General features: G+C 43.5%; 2 protein-coding genes across 6 annotated transcripts in view; one reads left to right on the top strand and one right to left on the bottom strand.

The window, feature by feature from the left end:
* L3MBTL3 (L3MBTL histone methyl-lysine binding protein 3) overlaps positions 1–2,159 on the top strand; it is a 134,232-nt gene extending 132,073 nt beyond the window's left edge. For 4 of the 5 annotated variants that reach the window (XM_075554563.1, XM_075554565.1, XM_075554564.1 and 1 more), the window contains exon 23: positions 322–2,158. In XM_075554563.1, the coding sequence (XP_075410678.1) occupies positions 322–465 (144 nt within the window). In that variant the 3' untranslated portion in view covers positions 466–2,158. Of the gene's footprint in view, positions 1–321 lie in introns of all 5 variants that reach the window. The other variant, XM_075554562.1, reaches the window with a different exon arrangement.
* A 2,487-nt stretch (positions 2,160–4,646) lies between these two features.
* SAMD3 (sterile alpha motif domain containing 3) overlaps positions 4,647–19,874 on the bottom strand; it is a 48,510-nt gene continuing 33,282 nt past the window's right edge. The window contains exons 6-10 of the mRNA XM_075553939.1: positions 16,981–17,148; positions 8,798–8,998; positions 6,632–6,803; positions 5,842–5,924; positions 4,647–4,886 (exon numbers count right to left, since the gene is read on the bottom strand). Coding sequence (XP_075410054.1) covers positions 4,647–4,886; positions 5,842–5,924; positions 6,632–6,803; positions 8,798–8,998; positions 16,981–17,148 — 864 coding nt within the window. The remainder of the gene's footprint in view (positions 4,887–5,841; positions 5,925–6,631; positions 6,804–8,797; positions 8,999–16,980; positions 17,149–19,874) is intronic.

Here is a 19,874-nt window from a genome sequence, read left to right as displayed (position 1 = left end):
TTGGGGCACCCAGGATTCTTCCATATTGTACAGCCGTCTTGACTCAGTACCTGGAAGATATGGGCACTTTTGATTTTCCCAGGGCAGATTTCAAATGAATGGGTGTGACTTAATTCCCAGTTCACCCTGGGGTGTGTACAGGTGTGTAGGTCCAACGACGGAAGGTCAGTAGGTCAGGGAAAGTTCCACCCGCGCACCTGTGTATGTGTATGTGACTTGTTAGTGTTGCTTTGCCGGAAGATGCTGATAATTTAACTGGGAACATTTCTCCTAGACCCACATCCGATTAATCCAACTTTTTTTGTTTTCCTTCCATTTTAGCAAATTGATGGGGAAGCGTTTCTGCTGATGACCCAAACGGACATTGTCAAAATTATGAGCATTAAGCTGGGCCCTGCTCTCAAAATTTTCAATTCTATCCTGATGTTCAAAGCTGCAGAAAAGAACTCTTACAATGAACTGTGAAGCCAGTGAGTCCTGTCTCTATCCACGTTCCGCTTTAAAGCTCGTGTTTTATTCAAAGCACAAGGACGGCTCCAACTCTTAGTGGGAAATCTCCCAAACTTCTAAAAGAGCAAGGCTGTCAGTTATTTATATTTCAAGAGACAATATATGAATTTTTCTGAAAACGCTTGAGCTTTTAAGCAAGTGCTGTCTTAACAACAGTCATCTTTTTGGTTCTGTTCACTGAGCTAAATTTATCTTTGTAAATCTTTTGGACGCTGGAGGGTGGGGGGAGGGGAACCTTCATTAATTATTTATGGATAAAGTGGGGCAGAATAAGAACTTTTGGCATTTTGTAAACATTGTTGAATTCTCTTTCATGTACACTCTTTCTTTTTTCAATACTTGCAGGAACCTTTTTTATAATCAAAATTCAACTTAAACCAAATTAGTCAAAACCTGGCTAAGTTTAGCCAGTTGGGACTTTTATCTGTACTGTTAATTTTGTGCCATATTTTGAATTGCAACATTATGCTATGTATCACTTTGCAAGTCATGATATTGCCTAACTGCTTGTAGTAATTTGTTAGAACTGCGTTGTTGTAAAAAAAAAGTACTTTCTTTCCATCAGTGTTCTTCCTTTTGCACGAATCATGAAATGGTTAAGCAAATTACTTTTTCACCAGCATCTTTACTATACTTACCAAAAAAGTGTACATAAAAGAATGAAATTGAAAAATAAAAATATATAAGCATAAATTAGGTAATGTCTTTTGAATGACATCAGTCCCAAACATCGGGGTGCCCTGTATGTTTACACGAGTCAGACGGGGTCGGAGGAGGATGCCGTGGACAGTTGGGGGACCGTTTGTCAGGATCTTGAACTGTGTGTGAGATCTGGAGCTTCTCTCTGACTGTTGCTGATGACGTAACTGTGGTGCTTTGCAGAGAGGAAGGGCTCAATCTAGTCTTGACGAGTTCTCAAAAGCTCTCTTGGATCTTACCACGGCCTCCAGACCCGATGGGTGTCGTCAGGGCTGGGTACAGAGACAGTGTAGAGTGTTTAGACTTTACTCAGAAGGCAAGGTGTGAGGGAGGAACACCAGGTGGACAAAAGTTCCAAATGCTCACAGAGCAGGGAGGCACTTTCCCAAAGCAATCATTCAAGTACCTCTGTGTCGGAAGGATTCCTTTTTCTGTAGAACACTTTGCCTCTATTTATAAGCGTACAGATGCACTTTAAATGAAACCTCTCAATTATCTATAAACTGATAGCTGGTAGTGTTGTTTGTTGTTTTTGTTTGAAAGATTACATTTGTGAGGAAAAAGATAAATGACTTCATTAGCCTTTTGGTAGTTTCCAATCTTAAGATTGGAAATTTATCCAAGGACTATTTATTAAAAGAAAGAAAATTAAGTTTGTAGCATGCTTACAGAATTTGGGGGAAATTCCACCTCTCAAGTTGGTATCAGTTCTTCTGATGTAGAACTCCTTCGACACCCCACATTCTGCATTCCTGTTGGAAGGCCCTGTGCATTGACATAACTCCAGGTAAAACAGGGTCAGTGACATCTACCATGTCCCATTCAGTTCTTTGCATGAATCTGTTAGAGTTTTTTTGTTGATGATGTTGTTTCCTTTTTTTACCTTTTTGTTCAGAATTTGTATATTCAAGTTGCACTTGTTATATCTGATATGAATGAAATAAAATATTAATTGGAGATGACTTTTTTCTAACTTCTGTATGATTCTTAAGAAAGCTTGTCAAAAAGGAGGGGCAGAACAAGAGCCGGAATGGTGCGCAGAACACACGGTTATTCGATGGCTCCGTCATGCATGTGTCAGATTCAGAATCGTTTGTCAAACTATGTGCCAGATGTTACAATGAATGACAGAAACCATTTCAAAAAGCGTATTTTAGGTCAAGTAGGATTCATGCCCATAAGGAATTTTGTGCTTGTAATTTAGTGCATACGATATTAGGGTGAAAGACTCATAATGAAAGACATTTCTTAAATCTTAGTGAAAACACTCATTGCGAGTACCATATTGGTAACTCTTGAGCCGAGGCATTGAGCGTCTTGGATTAGCATAGCCTTGGAACGGACCCGAAAGCAAGCCCGGTCATCACTCCATCTCTGAACTAAGCCCATGCCATTGAGTGACAGAGGCTGTCTTGAGGGTTGGTGAATATGCAACCTGATATCTTGCCCCCTCTATGACCGTTGAAAATATAAAACACTGTCCGATCCGAGGAGACCTGACTGTAGGTGGAATTGCCATTTTGCAATTTCCAGCTTAAACAAATCCTCCACCTCCAAAGAAAGGCTGTACTAGTCAAGCAGTCGGATTTGTTACCATGTGGCCAGGCTGGGTTGGGCACGTGGAGCAGATACTCTGTTGAACGGGACAAAGCATTTATGGAGCTGCCCTCGTGGTCAGTGCAGGTCTGTGTGACAGCCAGGCTTCCCTGCAGTTTCTTGACAACTCTGCCTTCTGGCACCTCCCCAAAGAAGGAATGCCTCTCAACTTCAGCTCCAGAGATGGGGTTTTTGGTAAGGAAAGCAAGCTTGAAGAACATGGAAAATCCGTTTTTCTGAAGAGCTCTAAATGATGACATTTTCAGGGCTGGGGAGGTACGTGGGAGGAGGAAACGTCTATTAGGTACAGTCCTAAAAGCCAGTGATGGCTCAGCTGGGTAAGGCCTACTTCATGAGACAGTCGCATAGGCTGAATTGTTACTCTGCTGTACACATTGCTCAGGTGGGCAGCTCTCTCAGCTTGCACATGTTCATGACAGAGCAGCCCTTACTGAAGGAAAAGGTATCCGCTAGCACATCGTAGTTATCTCCATGATGAACTATGCCGTTTGCACTGTCTCCGGAGATGCTCACTGTAAAGATATTTTAAAATAATTTACATGAACACCTTTCTTAACACAGTTTTAATTTAAGGTAATGAAATGACCCAGGTAATGCTTCATACCTGTGATGCAGATATTAAGACACTTAAATCTCTCTCTAGTCTCCAAGTGGGCCTAACTTTCAAAACTGAGCAATGTCATTTACATTTTGATAGCATCAAGGGTACCTTTTCCTTGTGAAATAGAAAAGACTTGCGGTGAGGCTTGTGGGACTTCCAATGGACTAAGGCAGCCATTGTTGGATCTTAAGGGAAGCGGAAGAGGGGGTGTAGGAAGGCCTACCCTGAAAATGTCAAGCTCGTGGCCCCTGGGCAAGCAAAGAGCCAGTTCAGTACAAACAGTCCCCAGGTTGCAAACAAGATCCTTTTTCTAAGCATTTCATTGGGAGGTCAATCAGCAGATCAGATGATTTCAGTTCTCCCTGAGCTATGCTATCGTGCAAGAGAAAGCTCAGAGACTTTCACGTGTGCCATTGAAACGCCGTGTCTGCAGCAGGTGACAGTAACACTGATGAAGACTCTGGTGAGTAGTTTGGCTCAATGGTTCCCAACGCAGAAATCACTGCCAAGTTAGCAAATTTTACCAGGACCCAGACATGTCCGCCTGCACGGGCACAGCACCCGAGATAGACATTAATGGTGAAAAGACAAGGGGGACCCAGAAGCCGTGGGGGGAGAGGAGTGCCAGGCAGTTGCTGCATTTCAAAGGAGGGGACGTGGTGAGAAAATGGGCCAGGAAAATTGGCTTGCAATTAGGAGACTTTCAGAATGAAGCAACCCTTGTTCTCAATATGTATGAGTGAACCTGAAACGCCTGTCATCAAGGGGAAGGGAGAACCGGACTCTACCCTTTCTGAAAATGTTCACACTAAAACCTTTCCAGCAGCATTTCAACCACAGGAGGAGATGCCAGGCCTGCAACCCCTAGACAGTCAATAGTTCTGGTCATTATCCCAACCCAAAGGCTTCGAGTCAGTCTGAAAGATAGTGTCTTAAGTAATGCCGCCTAGAAGGATGACTTTGACCTTGGAATTCACAGAACTCAAAAACTGTAATTCCTTAAGCCAGTTTTATTACAGAATTTCACAAAGAAATACCTAAAAGTAACGATAAAGGCATTGGACAGTCACTAACCTCTATGATTCAAGGTGGTTTTCTAATAGTCTATGCCTACCAGCATAAATCAAGTTCCAGAAGCAAAGCTTCAGCGGTCCCAGAGATCATCCTCATAGAACATTTGCATGCTATTGATTAACTTGGTGGGAGAAATCCTTTTCTGTCAAGAGGGAACATGGGGATGGTGCAGATCTAAAATCAGTGTCTTCAGGAACCGAAGGGTTTGGCACAGTCCTTGTGGACACTTAATGCCGAACACGTGAAAGGCCGCCACGAGGGCAGCCAAGGCTGTAACACAGTCATCCACCTTCGCAAGCCTCTCTTGTTCCAAATACAAAGAGTATTCACAGTCGCTGATGCTGAAGGGGTTTTTCACTTCTAACACGGGTGTTGACACCTGCACCTGAAAGAAACAAAGACGGAGTCACTGTCCAGTCATAGGAGCAAGCGCTAAGTAAGAAAACAGCTGAGCGCGGCCAAGATTATCAAAACAAATGGAAGTGTTTCACAACGTAGCTGCTTTGAGACTGTGACAGGACGGGCTTCTAAAAGAAGACGAAAAGCATCCAACTTTCTCAAAAGTTAAGTCGAAACAGGAAGCTGTTGTTTCTGGACAGGTCCTGAGCCTGGGCCTTCTGAAGGTGACGCGCCCGTCTCATCCTTCCCCAACAGATTCTGCACTCTGATCTGGACCACTTACACATGGCAATTTTGGCATTCGCAAAGGACTCAGACTGTGCCCCTGCCCGGTGTTCCTTGGCTTTAGAGAACAAGAAGGAAGTGTACAGGGGCAAGATCTTGGCTCTAGGGTGGATGAGAGAAAGTTGCTCATGGAAACCCTCCTAGGACAACGATGATTCACCTGGAAGAACGCAGTAGCAGGTGTGTTCTTGTGATGGGAAAAGAGTCTTTTGTGTAACGTGCAGGCCATTTTATCACCAAGGCAGTTTTCTGTTTTCTTAAAACTTGTTCCTAATAACACTCTCCCCACCCCCATTATTGTCCTGTGTCCTTCAAGATAGTTTATCAAGAACTACCCCTTGGGGATCCCCCCCAAAACTATCACCATCATCTGCATTGACCTTTCTGCCTTGAATTTAATTGGACTCAACAGATGGATTAGGGAGTCAGTGTTTTGATTGAACTGGTTTGTTTTTTGGGGGGTGGGGGTGGGGGGACACTCTAAGAAGATATAAGACTGAGAGAATGAAACATGTTTAGAAATGTTTTCTTTGGAATAAACCCATGCCAATAGGAATGGGAGTCCTAGTAGCAATACTTCTCTACTCGCCCTCATAAATAAGAGATGTTACCAAAATGTAACATTTCAAACCAATATGCATATGCAGATGGCATACCTTCTCGTTCACAGCAACAAAAAGGCTAGGATCATCCCCAAAAACATCTGGTAGGAGTAAGCATGTGGCTGTCATCTTCATATCTGTCAAAACAAACATGTTTACAATTTCAAGTAAAATAAGCTTTTCCCAACTGTTGTAAACAAAGCCAGTATTAAAATAGTGGGATCCTTTAGAAAACTGTTACCCACTAGGGTGAATGGGGAGGCCTGGTGGTGCCACAGTTGAAGATCTTGGCTCTAATCAAAAGGTTGATAGTTCAAGCCCAGCCAGCTGCTCTGCAGGAGAAAGACTTGAGGTTGAAAGGGATCTGCCCCCGAAGAATCGCAGCCTAGGAAACCAGGGAGCTGCTCGCCTCTTTCAAAGGGGGTCACGATGGGTCAAAGACCAGCTTGATGGCCCCCAACAAGAGAGCAGACCAACCTTCTTTAAGATCAGTGCTTCTCTTTTGTACTTCGGTAACAGCCCTTCCAATAAACCTTAAAGCGGTGATGCTCTGCCATTAGAATCGCTGATGAGATAAAGACTTCTATACCCTCCCAGCCAGGGTGATTTTCCTGGCCTGTGTGACTGGTATTATAAAATGAACAGGTTGCCCATTACTTTCATAAGATTTTGCAGCACTGAATGTGCTTCTGAAACCCGTGTCTCCCTCCCTTATTTGAGACATTCTTTCCTTTCCCACCAGACGTTTCGCTGAACGTCCCATATTCTCCGCAGGAGCTTTTCCAATTACTCTGAATTTTACAGATGACTGACAGCCGATAACCCCGATAGCAGGTGTACTAACGTTTTAATATGTCTTCATCTGTGTACTCTTTCATTTTTTCGTGCAAAACAATAGTGATTGGGTTATCCGCCACGATATAAGAAGTCAGTATGTTTTCTGAGTAGGATTCCAAGATGTGTTTTGTTTTCTTATAAATATCTGTTCTTGTAAGAAGTTGGAATTCTCTGAACATCTGATAAGAGGAGAAAAATCACAGGCAAACAAGTCAATGTCAGAAGGCAAGGAAGCAAATACCACAAGACTATAACAAGCTCTGAACGGCGGGTTAAGGGCCTCAATCGTAGACACTTAGTAGCACTGGCTGCAAAAACAGGACGGAGAGAGGCGAGAATGAAAGCCAGAGGCGAATGGGCAAAGTAAATAATAGACACAGAAAAACGTCTAATCCCACAGAACAAAAACTCTTTAAGAGCCTGGGCAGAGTATACAGCAAGCTTCCTAACGTTCCTGAAAAAACATAATTCCATTTTCCTGTAGTTCCACTTATCCGCACGCTTTCCGAAGTCCCCCTCTATGCCTAGATAGACGATTTGAGTAACGCAGCTGTGGGATGCCTTAAACTCCAGCACATTGCAATTCTATAGGCAATGTTTTGGCAGTCTCCAATGAAAGGCATTTTTTTTTTTTAGAAACAGCTTTTTATTGTGAATTGGGTGACAGTTTAAAAAGCAATCAATTTTCCATTAAAAAGTTCAGACATGTGCAGATGAGAGATGGAAACACAGGTAATCCAAGACAGATAAATCCCTCAGGACCAATGTTGAGAGTAGCCATACCAGGAAGGTAAGGTGACGGTGGGAGGAGAAAGGGGAAACCGATCATAATGATCTACCTATAACCCTCTCCCAGGTGGATGGACAACAGAGAAATGGGTAAAGGGAGATGTCGGCCAGTGTAAGACATGAAAAATAATAACTCATAAACTACCAAGGGTTCATGAGGGAGGGAGCTGGTGGGAGGGGGAAAATGAGAAGCTGATACCAAGGGCTCAACGAAAATGTTTTGAAAATGATAATGGCAAGAAATATACAAATGTGCTTGACACAATGGATGGATGGATTGTGATAAGAATTGTATGAGCCCCCAATGAAATGTTTTAAAAATCATACATATTTTGTTTCACGTCAGTGATCGCAGTCCCAACATATCACTTATGCCATTTCCTCCATGTGGTCCCCCTTTCCCTTCTTTCTGACACCTTCTTGTCTTCAAACTCTGTCCTCCTCCACTGTGGGTCACTACTTACTCTCCCATCAACGATTCAGACACATTTGTCCCATGGTATGGCTTGCAGTCCCACAATATGACATCACTTAGCAACTGTCACAACCCAAAGATGAACAGAAGTCAACCAAGAAAGGCTGCTGAAGGGTTAATCCACGTAAAGTTGTGAGCACATTCCTGCCACACAAGGGAACAATAGGATGTTTGCTACTGGCAAGACAAAAATAAACTTACAGGCGGATTCTAGAAAGCTTTTATTTTCAACTGCATCCACTCACACCCATCTTCATAAAACCCTCATGAATCTTTCATCATATAATAGACCTAAATTTGCGATAAGGGGTTTTGATTTAACTATGTCACTTCATATATTTCTAAGACTATTGTTCTGAAAGGAAGTAGGGTCAGAAAGGAAGTACATTTTAGCTAATGTAGCATATTAACAGTAACATAAGCTAAGTCTGGTTCTCAACATGTGGGTCACGACCCCTTTGGGAGTCGAACAACCTTTTCACAGGGGTTGTCTGATTCATTAACAGTAGCAAACTTACAGTGATGACGTACCAATGAAAATAATTTTATGGTTGGGGGCTCACCACCACATGACGAACTGTATTAAGGGGTCGCGGCATTAGGAAGGTTGAGAACCACTGAACTAAGTGCTTGCAAATGGAAAATACTGTACACTATCCCAATACCCCTAAGCAGTGGTCCCCAACCTCCACCACATGTCCAAGGTCAGGTCCTCTTTCAGTCTAAAGACAGTCGTTCCATTGGCAGTGTATGACTGCACAGTAACCTGCTTCCTGAAATTCTTGAGGGCTTACACACCCCACTGACACTCACACCCACCATCCTGCCAGTCTGGTCACCACTCTAAGAGGAAAGGGGAAAGGTCAGTCTGGACAGTTAAATCAGAGTGTTGGCATTGAATAGCACTACCTGGTGGGGGCACTTTAAGAAAGGAAACATTTTAAGAATGTCCTTCAGAGGCGTTCTGCTGTCTATCAATTTTCTTCTCAGTTCCAAAGTTTGGCTCATCCTGTTGTCAATCTCTTTCCAGTCCTTTTCTGTTTTTACATATTCTTGTTGAAACCAGTTAATGTGTTCATTTACTTCAGAATATAAAGGAACAGCTTCTTCCTGAAAAATATTTTTGAAAGGTCAGTATGTCCCAATTCTATGACACAAACCCGACACTGTTCATGCATTCGTGTTTGGAGATCCAAGACAACTCAGAGGTTCCTTGGAAGAGAGTCTGGCAATCTACTTCTAATCATGTCAGCAAACGAAAACAGCCCAGCTGCACAGCTCCTCTCTGATCTGCTTTGCTCTTTGCACACCCTTAAAATGCCCCTAAGAAGTGGTCCCCCAACCGCCACCACCTATCCAAGGACAGGTACTCTTTCATTCTGAAGATGGTTGTTGGTAGTTACATAATCTGGCGTCAATTTGAGAATTCAGAGTGAAGGGGTGGGGTCTAGCCTGTCAATCAGGTTGGAGCTTGATTATCTCATTTGGAGGCCCGGATGAGATAAATAGCTCACTGGAGGCTGGACACGCACTCAGTACTGGTGAGACATCCTCATTGACAAGCCCCTCGGTGACAGGCTGATGGCAGCCAGAGCCTCAGAGATGGAGAAGACATGTGGAGACCCCTGCCAGCACTGAGATACTTACCACTCCACTGAATCCAGGCATATTTGTACATATGTTGCCATCATTCTTTTCTAGACAATTACTTTCTATTGAGCCCTAGATATCAGCTCATCTTTTATTCCCCTCCCTCCCCCTCATTTTCTTTTAAAAAATAAATATTACACTCACAAGGCAAGCATCGCCACATATAATGATACTGGGCTTTGAATGTGTTGAGAAAATGGACAGTCTTAATCACTACACACGAACTACATAGTGGATCACTTACATTAATTAGGCTGTCCTCCTGACAGATCTATAAAAGTTACTTTATTTTCTACATACATTTTATATGGAAACATGCATAACCCAGAAGGTTCAAATTTCACAGGTTGGTGCTCAATCTATGCATGTAAATTTTAGAAGACAAAATGTAGAGAAAGAGGTAGAGCCTTTTAGTAAAACGTTTGTGTTTACTAGTATTGCCCTGCTTCTTAAAGAAGGACCACTGCATATTCAAGAGATAATACAGATTTGAGTTTGACAGCTGTTTTAGTGCCTTTTTAGAACTGTAGCACTGTCATGTTTTCCCGATTAAAATGACAAAAATGGGTATCTTGTGCAGCTAAATTATCAAACTATTAGTTATAATCACCATTCATTTGGGTACATTGGATGGTGTAGGGCAATTAAAAAATAGCCCCATTGTCTAGTTAGAATTCTAAGAGTCACGTGTATATGTGATGGTTATATATACACATTGGGTATCATGACTACAGAAAGCTGGTAAGCCAGTCATCAGCCTTTTCTTGATTGGATTTTGCCAAATGGGGAATTGGGAATTGCCTGGAAGGAACATAGGCTTTTGTTCTAAGTTGGAGGCTTAGGTGAAAACCTGAAAGCCACCTAGAACTACTGAGAAAACATGAGATTTACATATGAAGTGAAACTTAGAGAAAAGGGGGGAAACCAGTTTTATTTTTAATGCAAATGTAACTTGCATTTGGATCTAGCCAGACAGACAAAGTCCATGCCTATAAAGACTGACAGGTGAAAGCGAGCCCGTGAGACCCAGTAATCACTGACAATCACCTGAGTCCACCTCTTAAGTGGAAGTGGAAGGAGAGGCAGAGATAATGAGATAGACTTGGTTTGGACATGTGCCACTTGAAGTCATTCACTTGTTCCACAGAGGCTAGGGATGAAAGAGGAGGGCAAGGGCTGGCTGATCTGAAGCTAAAGAGTGGTGTGAGCTCCTGAGCCGACAAGCATTGAGTAGAGGGCTAGGGATGAATCAGAGAGAGAGGGGCTGGTTAGTCTAAAGTGTAGAGAGGTGTGTGTGGACTTCATTTCAGCTAGATTGAAGGGGAAGGGCGTATCCATTTGACATAGATTGAGTGATAAAGACTGAATTGGCCAGAATTTGACCTAAAGAAGAAAAATTCTTGACACTGTGTGCTGTGTAAACTGCTGCAATTTGATGGCTTGCCCTTGTCTGGACTTTATGTATGTAGAGACTGGAAAGAAAGGTCTTTACATGAAGAAAAATGCTTGTCTCCTCATAGTACTGAGTTGACAGGATGAGAAATTTAGAAACTGGATATCTAAGATGGGAGAGTGGGGGGATGATAAAGGTATGAAGGACTGGCTCACAAGTGTTCATGGGTGTGCTGACAGTCAGATCATTGAGATGGGGTGAGGGATCACTACTCATTTCCTCTTTTCTTAGCTGGTCTCAGGAAGATGTAGATAAGGTAGTATGATTTAGTTGTGATTTTAAAAACTAATTTGAGAAGAGGTAAGTTAATTCTTCAAGTATGAAGGGTTAATAAATAGAAAAGAGTCAGAAGTGGTCTGAGGTGCAGTGAATTACTTGATATGGTTCTACTAATCAAAGACTTTGTAACTCATACCAAACGCATGAATGGAACGTGCATATTGAAGGTATTTACACTTATCTGGTGGGTCTGGTAAGAGAAGGAGTGGGGGCCATTTGATAAGATTATATGAGTCTGTTGTGGTTGTTAACAGAGCTCGTTGCGATTGTAAAATGTAGAACACTTGAACATGAGCATTGATCCACTTTGCCAATCTGCTGGGTAGTGCAGAGCAGGAGCAGAGAGGGAGAATCTCACTCCCATTAAGAAAGAAGAGTCCGAAATGCAGTGTGTCTTTTAAGCCTGGAGATCCCTAGGCATTGAACCTCCCTATTGTAGGAACAGAAAGCTGTGGCAATAGAGAAGTGGCAGAGAACCATCTGGGACAGAACTAAGAACCAGAGCAAGAGACAAAGTAGTGGGCTTTCTGGTCTACAGAGCAGGTAAAGTGGAATGTCCACAGGCAGGAGGCTTACATGTGGAGTGGGGTGCTTAAACTAGGGAGCTAAGTTTGCTAACTCATAGAGCGAGAGCTTAGCACCTTTCGGCTGAGGCTTGGGGCAAAGTGTGTACCTTGGAAGCATTTATAGGCAATGCTGAAAGAGCTCTGTAACAATATCCAAGCAAGGCAGGTGCCAAGGGGCATGCTTGTAGGCACAGCTGAGAGGAGGCTGCACTGCCCAGAAGAATTGTGTCCTGAGCATTTCTGATTCTGAGTTGTAACTTGTTAACTTCCCTAATACATCTCATAATTGTGAGTATGGCCTATGAGTTCTGTGTCATCGTTACAATAAATTACAGACCCCAGCAGAAAAGAGAGTGCCATAGAAGGGAGTCCTCGTGCCAGAATTGGTCATGAAAGTTAAAGGGTGGAAGCATGTCTGACCTCTGTCTCATATAGGAATCACCAAGGGCCGATACTATGGTGATGTGCCGCCCCCCCACTTTCCCCCCTGAGTCAGAGGAAGTCAGAAGTCCACCTCCAAGCCCGTTTTTATAGTGGCAACATCAAAAAAAGGCCCTCTTCAAATGGTTCCCTTAACATCGCAGCCAGGCCCCTACGGAGGTCACTTCTACTTTGTCCCTCACAGCAGCCCCGGAATCAGGATGAGCTCTGAGGAAATGCATGTATTTGGTTTTACACGTGATGTAGTTTCCTCTAAAACCCAACTCAACCAGCAAGGGCAAGGTTTGCTGCCTGGTGTAGTTCTCTTAGAAGATGGTTGGCCTTGTTCCAACAGAGAGGACAAGCGGATAAGTGTACTCCGACTTGTCCAGAGCAGCAGCTGTGTGATGTCCGCCCCACGATGCAAAGGGCGTAGAAGACCGTGATAGAGGGGTTACCAAAGGACAAAGCAACACCACAGGAAAGCGATCACTCCTGGCCAACGACTGCGAATAGAGATGCGATGATGGCTTCTGAACCAAGCCCTGGTGGCACTGTGGGTGCACAAAGTGAGCAGTTGGAACCCATGAGCAGCTCCAAGGAGAGAGACGGGCCGTCTGCTCCAGTGACGATGTGCCCCCTGGGAAACCCTACTGAGGAGCCTGTTGGTCCTGTTTAGCTATGCACTCGCCACTTCCTCTCAGGACATCGCATCTGAGTTGTCCGGGAGTCACACATGACTACTGAGCACTTGAAATGTGGTTGTGCTGTAGTGCCAAATACAAATTGAATTTGAAAAATAGATCACATACCTCATTAATGCTTTTTATAAAGATAGCATGCTGAACTGGTAGTATTCTGGATATGTGGGACAGATGAAATATATTATTAATACTAAATAAACCTGCCTCTTTTTTTCATTATGGCTACGAAAAGATTTAAAATTACATATGTGGTCTGTATTCTCTATCTCCTGGTTAGCACGCTAGGACTTCCTTTTACCAAATTCCAGCCCTTCCTTGTTTTTTAACTCTCATGTCATTAAATTGATCTTGAAAATGCAGTTTCTCCTGTGTAGCTTGGACGGCCCTTGGGCATAGCATTCAGGCATTTGTCTCAGTCAATCAGCCAGGAGCATTGTCACCCTTGGTAGTCTGTGCCATGTTTCCAAGTGCACAGCTGACTTGTCGTTCTTCTCAGTATTAGTAAATGTGCCACCTGCTGACGACAGTAATTGCATTATACTCAGAACGCAATTAACTGTCAACATGCCCCTCCCCAACTTTTGCTGTCTAGTTCAGTTTTGCACCCTGAGAAAAACATCTGGGGGAAAGGCTATAAAAATGATTAGTATTTACACAATAAATTATGTGCTGGTACACTAAGAAACAAACAGAAAATGCCTCATGAGAAACCCACAAGAGCTTAGTAAATACTCTTAGCATTCAACACTCCATTTCATTTTCTTTCAAACCAAAGAAAGCCAACACATAAAACTACTGTAAGATATATATATATCCAAGAAGTGGGAAAAGAAAATTATTTCAAAGAGAGGAAATCATTTTAAGAACTTATTTGTAATTTATAATCTGGCAGTTGGGTGATTGTTTATTTGATAAACTTCAGGTTGCTCAGAATAGTATGAAAAAATGTCCAAAAAAATTTTTTAATGGCTAGCCCCTCTGGGGTTCGGCTGCCTGTGGGCAAAACGATGGTACCGGGGACCTCTGCTTTCTCCTACTGGTCAATGCAAACACGGCCTGCCTGTCACTGGCAGCAGACTTACTAGTGTCGTGAGTGGCTGAGTTCATCCCAGTTCACAGCCGCCGGGACCTGCACAGGACGGTTTCCTGGACTGCTGATCTTTCCCCAGAGGGAATGCTGGAGGCACAGTGGTGAAGCGCTTGATCACGGAGCAAGTGGATGCTGAGCCCCACCGACTGCTCTGCAGAGAAGATGTGTCCATTTGCTTTCACAGAGCTGACAGCCGTTTGCCCCGTCACATGGGTCACAGATCGCATCAAGAGAGCCGTGTGTGTGTGTGTGTGTGTGTGTGTATGTTGCAGAACAAAAAGCTTTCTCTCCCTGTGAGTCAATGGTTGGTTTTGAACCCCTGACCTAGTGCTTGGCAGTTCTTTGACCAATCCTGATACCAGGGTTCCTGTGTACTTACTAGACTCCCCGAAACCTGCCTTCCAGGATTAGATAGCTCCTGGCAACTGGAAAGGAAGTGGTAAAAATAAGTGGAGTGAAATGCAGCAACTCCAATTCTGAGCACTTTGGTATCCAAGGAAAAACAAGCTTCCAATTACTAAATTAAAAATAATAAAAACACAACTTGAAATCTTTGCTCTTCCCTCTTCCCAGAATCTCCCTCCCAGATTCTCACTACTAGCTGGATAATTCTGACTCATGGAGACCATGTAAGGACAGGGCAAAACTGCCCTGAGTGTTTCCAAGACTCACTCTTTCCGGGAGTAGAAAGCCGGTCTTTCTCCCTCAGAGCAGCTGTGGGGTTGGAACTGTTGACTTAGTGCTTAGCAGCCCAGTGAGGAATACTGAGCCACCAAGGCTCCCCCACTTCCAAGTTTAGCAAATCTGAATTGCCATTCAATGGCAATCTGCTGCAACTGAGTGAATGGGCAAACGCCTTTGTTCTTGTCTACCGTTGCATTTTCCACCTCTGCAGTATGTGGAAAACAGAAATACTTTTTTTAATTCATAGTGGAAGAATTAGGTTCAGCTCAGGGCATTTTAAAAATGTGAAAGATATTAAAGTCATCTGAATATAAACATCTCTAATTTTCAGAAGTCTTTCAGCTAATAAAAAGGAGTTCTAAGAAGAAATTTTAAATGAAAATTGAGAATAATTCAGGAAATTAGTCTGAGTGAGATAAAGTGTATATTTAATGGATTTCTCCGTTATCCTTGTTGGTGCTTTTAAATTTGCATAACCAGCCAAGAGGACGCTTGCTACAGAGGCAATTGCTTTTCTGTAATATTCTGTCAAATGTTTCTTACAATTTAAAGTGTTTGGATTTACAGAGCACTGGTTCATGACCAGGTCTTTTTACCTATGTCATTGGTAAGAAGAAGGAAACAAGATCCTTACCAATTGAATATGAACGCCGGGGGTGGTGGGGGGAAACGCCTCTTCATATGAGAACCATGACTAAGCTAACAATGACTACGCTCCAGCTGGCAGGAGCATCAAACTAAATTCTGATGTTCCTTCAATAATAGATCGTGGCTCTGGCACCTGCAAGTTCTGTTCTTTTTGTGGCAAAGGCTCTTGCCTTCTAGTCCGATGTGACTACAGGGGACTGTTGGCTAAGCGGTGGACAGGTAACCTCAAGGTGAGACTTTCTGCTGCAATAAAGATTTATGGTGTCAGACAACCTATCGAGAGTCCCTGTGGGCTGAAATTCACTTGATGGCATTGAGAAGAGACTCGTAAGCAGTCCTGGTAGCAAATCGCTGTCCATTCATGTCCTTGTGCATTTGCAGAAACAAAAAGAAGTCTCGTGAAGTCAAGTGAGTCAGGTGCATGGGGCAATAGAGGCATGCTCTGTTTTGCCAAAATCCGGGCGCACTAAGATGGCTGCGTGAGCAGGTGCATTGTCGTGGTGGCAAAACCAGGCCCCCATTTGCCCCTAAGCAGGCTTTTTTTGGTCACACACTGTTAGGTAATCTTTTCAGAACCTCTAAATCGAAAGTTTGATTAACAAATCTGACCTGGTGAAATGAACTCCAAATGCACTATCCCCCTCCTATCAAAAAAACAAATGAGGGAGCTGATATCAAAGAAAATGTTTTGAAACGGATTGTAGTAGCAATTGTACAATTATGCCTGTACTGTTTGAATTATAGAATGGTATGACATTTGTAAGAGCTCGCAATGAAATGATTAATTTATTTAAAAAGTAGAAAAAACTAATGAGCGTGTCTTGATCACGAGTTCACTTGATGAGCTTTTCTGGGGGTGAGGTGACACAGACAGTGGCATCTTCCATTGGCCTGATTAGTGTTTGCTTTTGGGGTCACCGATAATGACCTTGGGGAAAAAGTCTGGGTTGCTCAGGAGCTGCCCTTTCAAAGCCCAGCATGTTTCCACTCAGTGTTCTTCTTCCTGGTCAGTCAGAACCGAGGCGCACATTTCGAAGCGACCCTTCCCATCCCCGAACCTTCCCTTAAAGTTTGCTGAACCGAGCTCCACGGTAGCCCAGAGAACGTCCCCATCTCCTCAGTGGTTTGTAGTTGGTCTTCGCACGCAAGTGCACACACTTGGTCAACATTTTCCTCTGTTCGGGAAGTTGACAGATGTCCAGAACGAGGTTTGTCATCAATCGACATTTCACCTCTTTGAAAGAAGAAAACCGCTCATACACTTGAGTTTGTCCTTGTAAGCTGTGTTCAACTTCACAAGATTCTACGGTATTTTTCCCAAGAAGGAACCAAAATGTCACGCTGTTCTCTTAAATTGGGCATCACAAAACCTAGTGCACTGACTCAGAGCGGGCGGCTCGTTGCCTGCCTAGCAAGGGACAGGGGCAGGTGTACCCCAAAAGCTCCGCCCAGCAGAGCTCTTTTCCATTTTGGGTGGAGGGACCCCAATACTTCACATTTTAAAACAATCTCTTTTTTTGGTTTAATAATGTTTAAATGTTCTTATTGATCAATTAAACGATCAGTAAGTTGCCAGAGATGTAAAGATACAAGCTTACTTTTATCTGGACAATACGAAATCCATCACATCTTAGATCAGCAAGAGATTTCCGTGTGTAACCTCTTCGGTGTCCAAATTTACACTTATTTCTCAGCACTTGCTCATCATCTTCGATGGGCCTTCGAACGTACTTAAACCGATCTTTGAGTGCTCGTTTCCATAGAAACTGTGTAAAGTAATAAAACAAGCCAGTTAATTTTCAAGGACATTAGACTACTCCTCTATAAATAGCAAAATCTTCATTTGCCTATTATCTTTAGATGTGAAATTATTTCCCCATAACAGCAATAATATCTGTCCTGTCATTTATCCTCACAACAATTTTGTGGCATGGCTATAGAAACTATTATTCCCTATTATAACTAAGGAACTCAAGGATCAGAAAATTAAAATATCTTTCAAATATCATGTAGATATTAAGTAAACCTACAAAGGAGTTTCAAAGGCTCCATGGAGAAATTGCCTTTAATTCAATTATTTTCACAAACTTTTTAAAGCTCTCACATACTATGTGGTAGAGTTAAAAGCCCTCACATTCAAACATGTTCACAGAGACTCATATTAAACCTTAAAATGGACAGAAGAAACAAAGACGATCGTTTCAGATAAGAGAAACCATTAGCATGTACATGGTACAGAGACCAATGAAATTGGCTGTATGATAACCATTGTTTCCAACGTGTATTATACACAACAAAGGAAATTAGCACAAGATTCAGCTTCGTGGCAGGCTAACCCATCTCTATGGCCGGTGGGTCTTAAATAGAAGAGGGGGTTACGAAAACATGGGCGGCATAAGGTGACAAAAGTTACAGGGAAGGTTCTGCAGTTTTGATTACCTAGCGGCACAGCAGTCAGGGAAAGACTCGTGACCATGCAACCCTGAGTCCTAGTCACCAGGACTCCATCCTTTTAGTTAAATCAGATGACATGGTCTCAGTAGATGTCCAGGCAAATTCCCTAGCGCTGTATGTGAGCATCTTTCTGAAAAACTCCAGATCTATTTACAGCCACACTCTTCCTCTGGGCTAGCCCTGGACTTGTCCAAGCTTAGTGGCCTTGCCGATGGGATGACCAGCGAGCCTTGGGGAAAGTAACCAGGGACACAAATGCTTCTGAACTATGTCAAGAGGCAAAATAGAACGAGAGCTCCCTCTATCCAGCGCATCACGACTTGTCTGTCACTTTGTCATGCTGCGGTGGCTTGAGTGTTGTTGGGAGGTTGGAAGCTGTGCCATCCTGCTTGCTGAAGTAGAGGGGCAGGGACAAGGGGGCAGGCCCTCAAGGAGATGGACCGGCACAGTGGCTACAGCAATGGGCTCAAGTATAGGAACGTTTGTGAGGCTGATGCAGCACCGCGCAGTGCGGTGTTCTGTTGGGCCTGGGTCAGTGGCACCTACAACCAACTGGAGCGTGCAGTCTTCCGTACAGCAAGTGCTTTCGAATGTAAGCTTCGCTGCCACTGGCCCTTGAATCTTAGAGCTTCAGATGCTCAACCCCGAATACTTTCAACAGCCATTTTCTCTCTTCACAACACATCCTACTTTTCTAGTGAGCTTTAGTAAACCACGAAACTGGTGCAGGAAGGCAAACTCTGCATATGTAGATTGACACATCTTTCCCTCCCATACGTGTTGCTTTGTGGGAGAGGGATTGGCATTCATTGAGAGTATTGGGGAAGCCTCTACTGTTTTCAAGATAAAGGCCTGGTGCCTGCCCTGGGGTCAAGTGCAGCAGACAAAGTTTGCTTGTTTTCCACTCCAGACAAAGAACAAATGGTTTCAAGAGACAGTAAAAGCAACAAAGGAACACACAGCCTTCGCTTTCTTCGACCTTTCAAGAGAAATAAAAGACTTCTGGCAGGAGGTACATCTAAGCTCAAAGGGAAGGCTTGAGGGAAGCCATGTGAGTGGGTGGATAAAAGTTCTCCGCAGGGAAACAGCAGGTACAGTGAAGGAGGAGGTCTGGTGCTTTCTGATGATTGTTTACTGAGTTGTGCATGAGTGATCTGAAGATAGGGCTCGTTAGAAAATATAGCCTAACTTTTTCCCCCTTCCCCTCCCCTCCCCACTCCCCCCTTCCCCTTGGTCCCTTGATAGTTTATAAATAATTATTATATCTTATCTTACACTCCCCGGCGTCTCCCCTCACCCACCTCCCCATTGCCCATCTCCCAGAGAGGAGGTTACATAGATCTCCAAGATTGGTTCTCCCTTTCTACATGCCCTTCCCTCCTGGTGTCGCCACTCCCACCGCTGGTGTTGAGGGGTTCGTCTGTCCTAGATTCCCTGTGTTTCCAGATCCCCACTGCACCGTTGTACATCCTCTGGTATAACCAGGTCCGCAAGGTAGAATTGGGGTCATGATCATTGGGAGGGGAGGAAGCGTTCAGGAACTAGAGGAAGATTTTGAGTTTCATTGTTGCTACACTGAACCCTGAGCGACCTATCTCCTCCCCACTACCCCTCTGGAAGGGATGTCTAGCTGTCTATAGATGGGCATTGGGTCCCCATCACGCACTCGGAGCTGATTCCAGGAACCCAAGTGGAAGGTGAATTTTGAGAATGACGAGTACAAAAAATGTATAAGGGTGCTTTGCTCAATTGATGTATGTACGGATTGTGATAAGAGTTGTATGAGCCCCAATAAGATTTATTAATTAAAAAAAAAGAAAATGTAGCTTAACACTGAGGTTCCTGGTGGGGTGGAAGCTTTGATGTAATCCTGAACCAACGCACCTCAGGTTTCTTCAAAATCCCTCCTTTACAGTGCATCAAAGTCTCTCAAGGGCTTCTTAGAACCTAGGACTCTGGCCCCTCCTGACAGCCTTTGACTCAGTAGTCTGGGGTGGGGCTGAGAATCTGCATTTCTAACAAGTTTCCTGGAAAAGCT

Source organism: Tenrec ecaudatus, chromosome 7, assembly GCF_050624435.1.
Source record: "Tenrec ecaudatus isolate mTenEca1 chromosome 7, mTenEca1.hap1, whole genome shotgun sequence".
Classification (NCBI taxonomy): Eukaryota; Metazoa; Chordata; class Mammalia; order Afrosoricida; family Tenrecidae; genus Tenrec; species Tenrec ecaudatus.
Note: the sequence above shows the minus strand (reverse complement) of the source record. Positions and strands in the feature narration are given on the sequence as shown.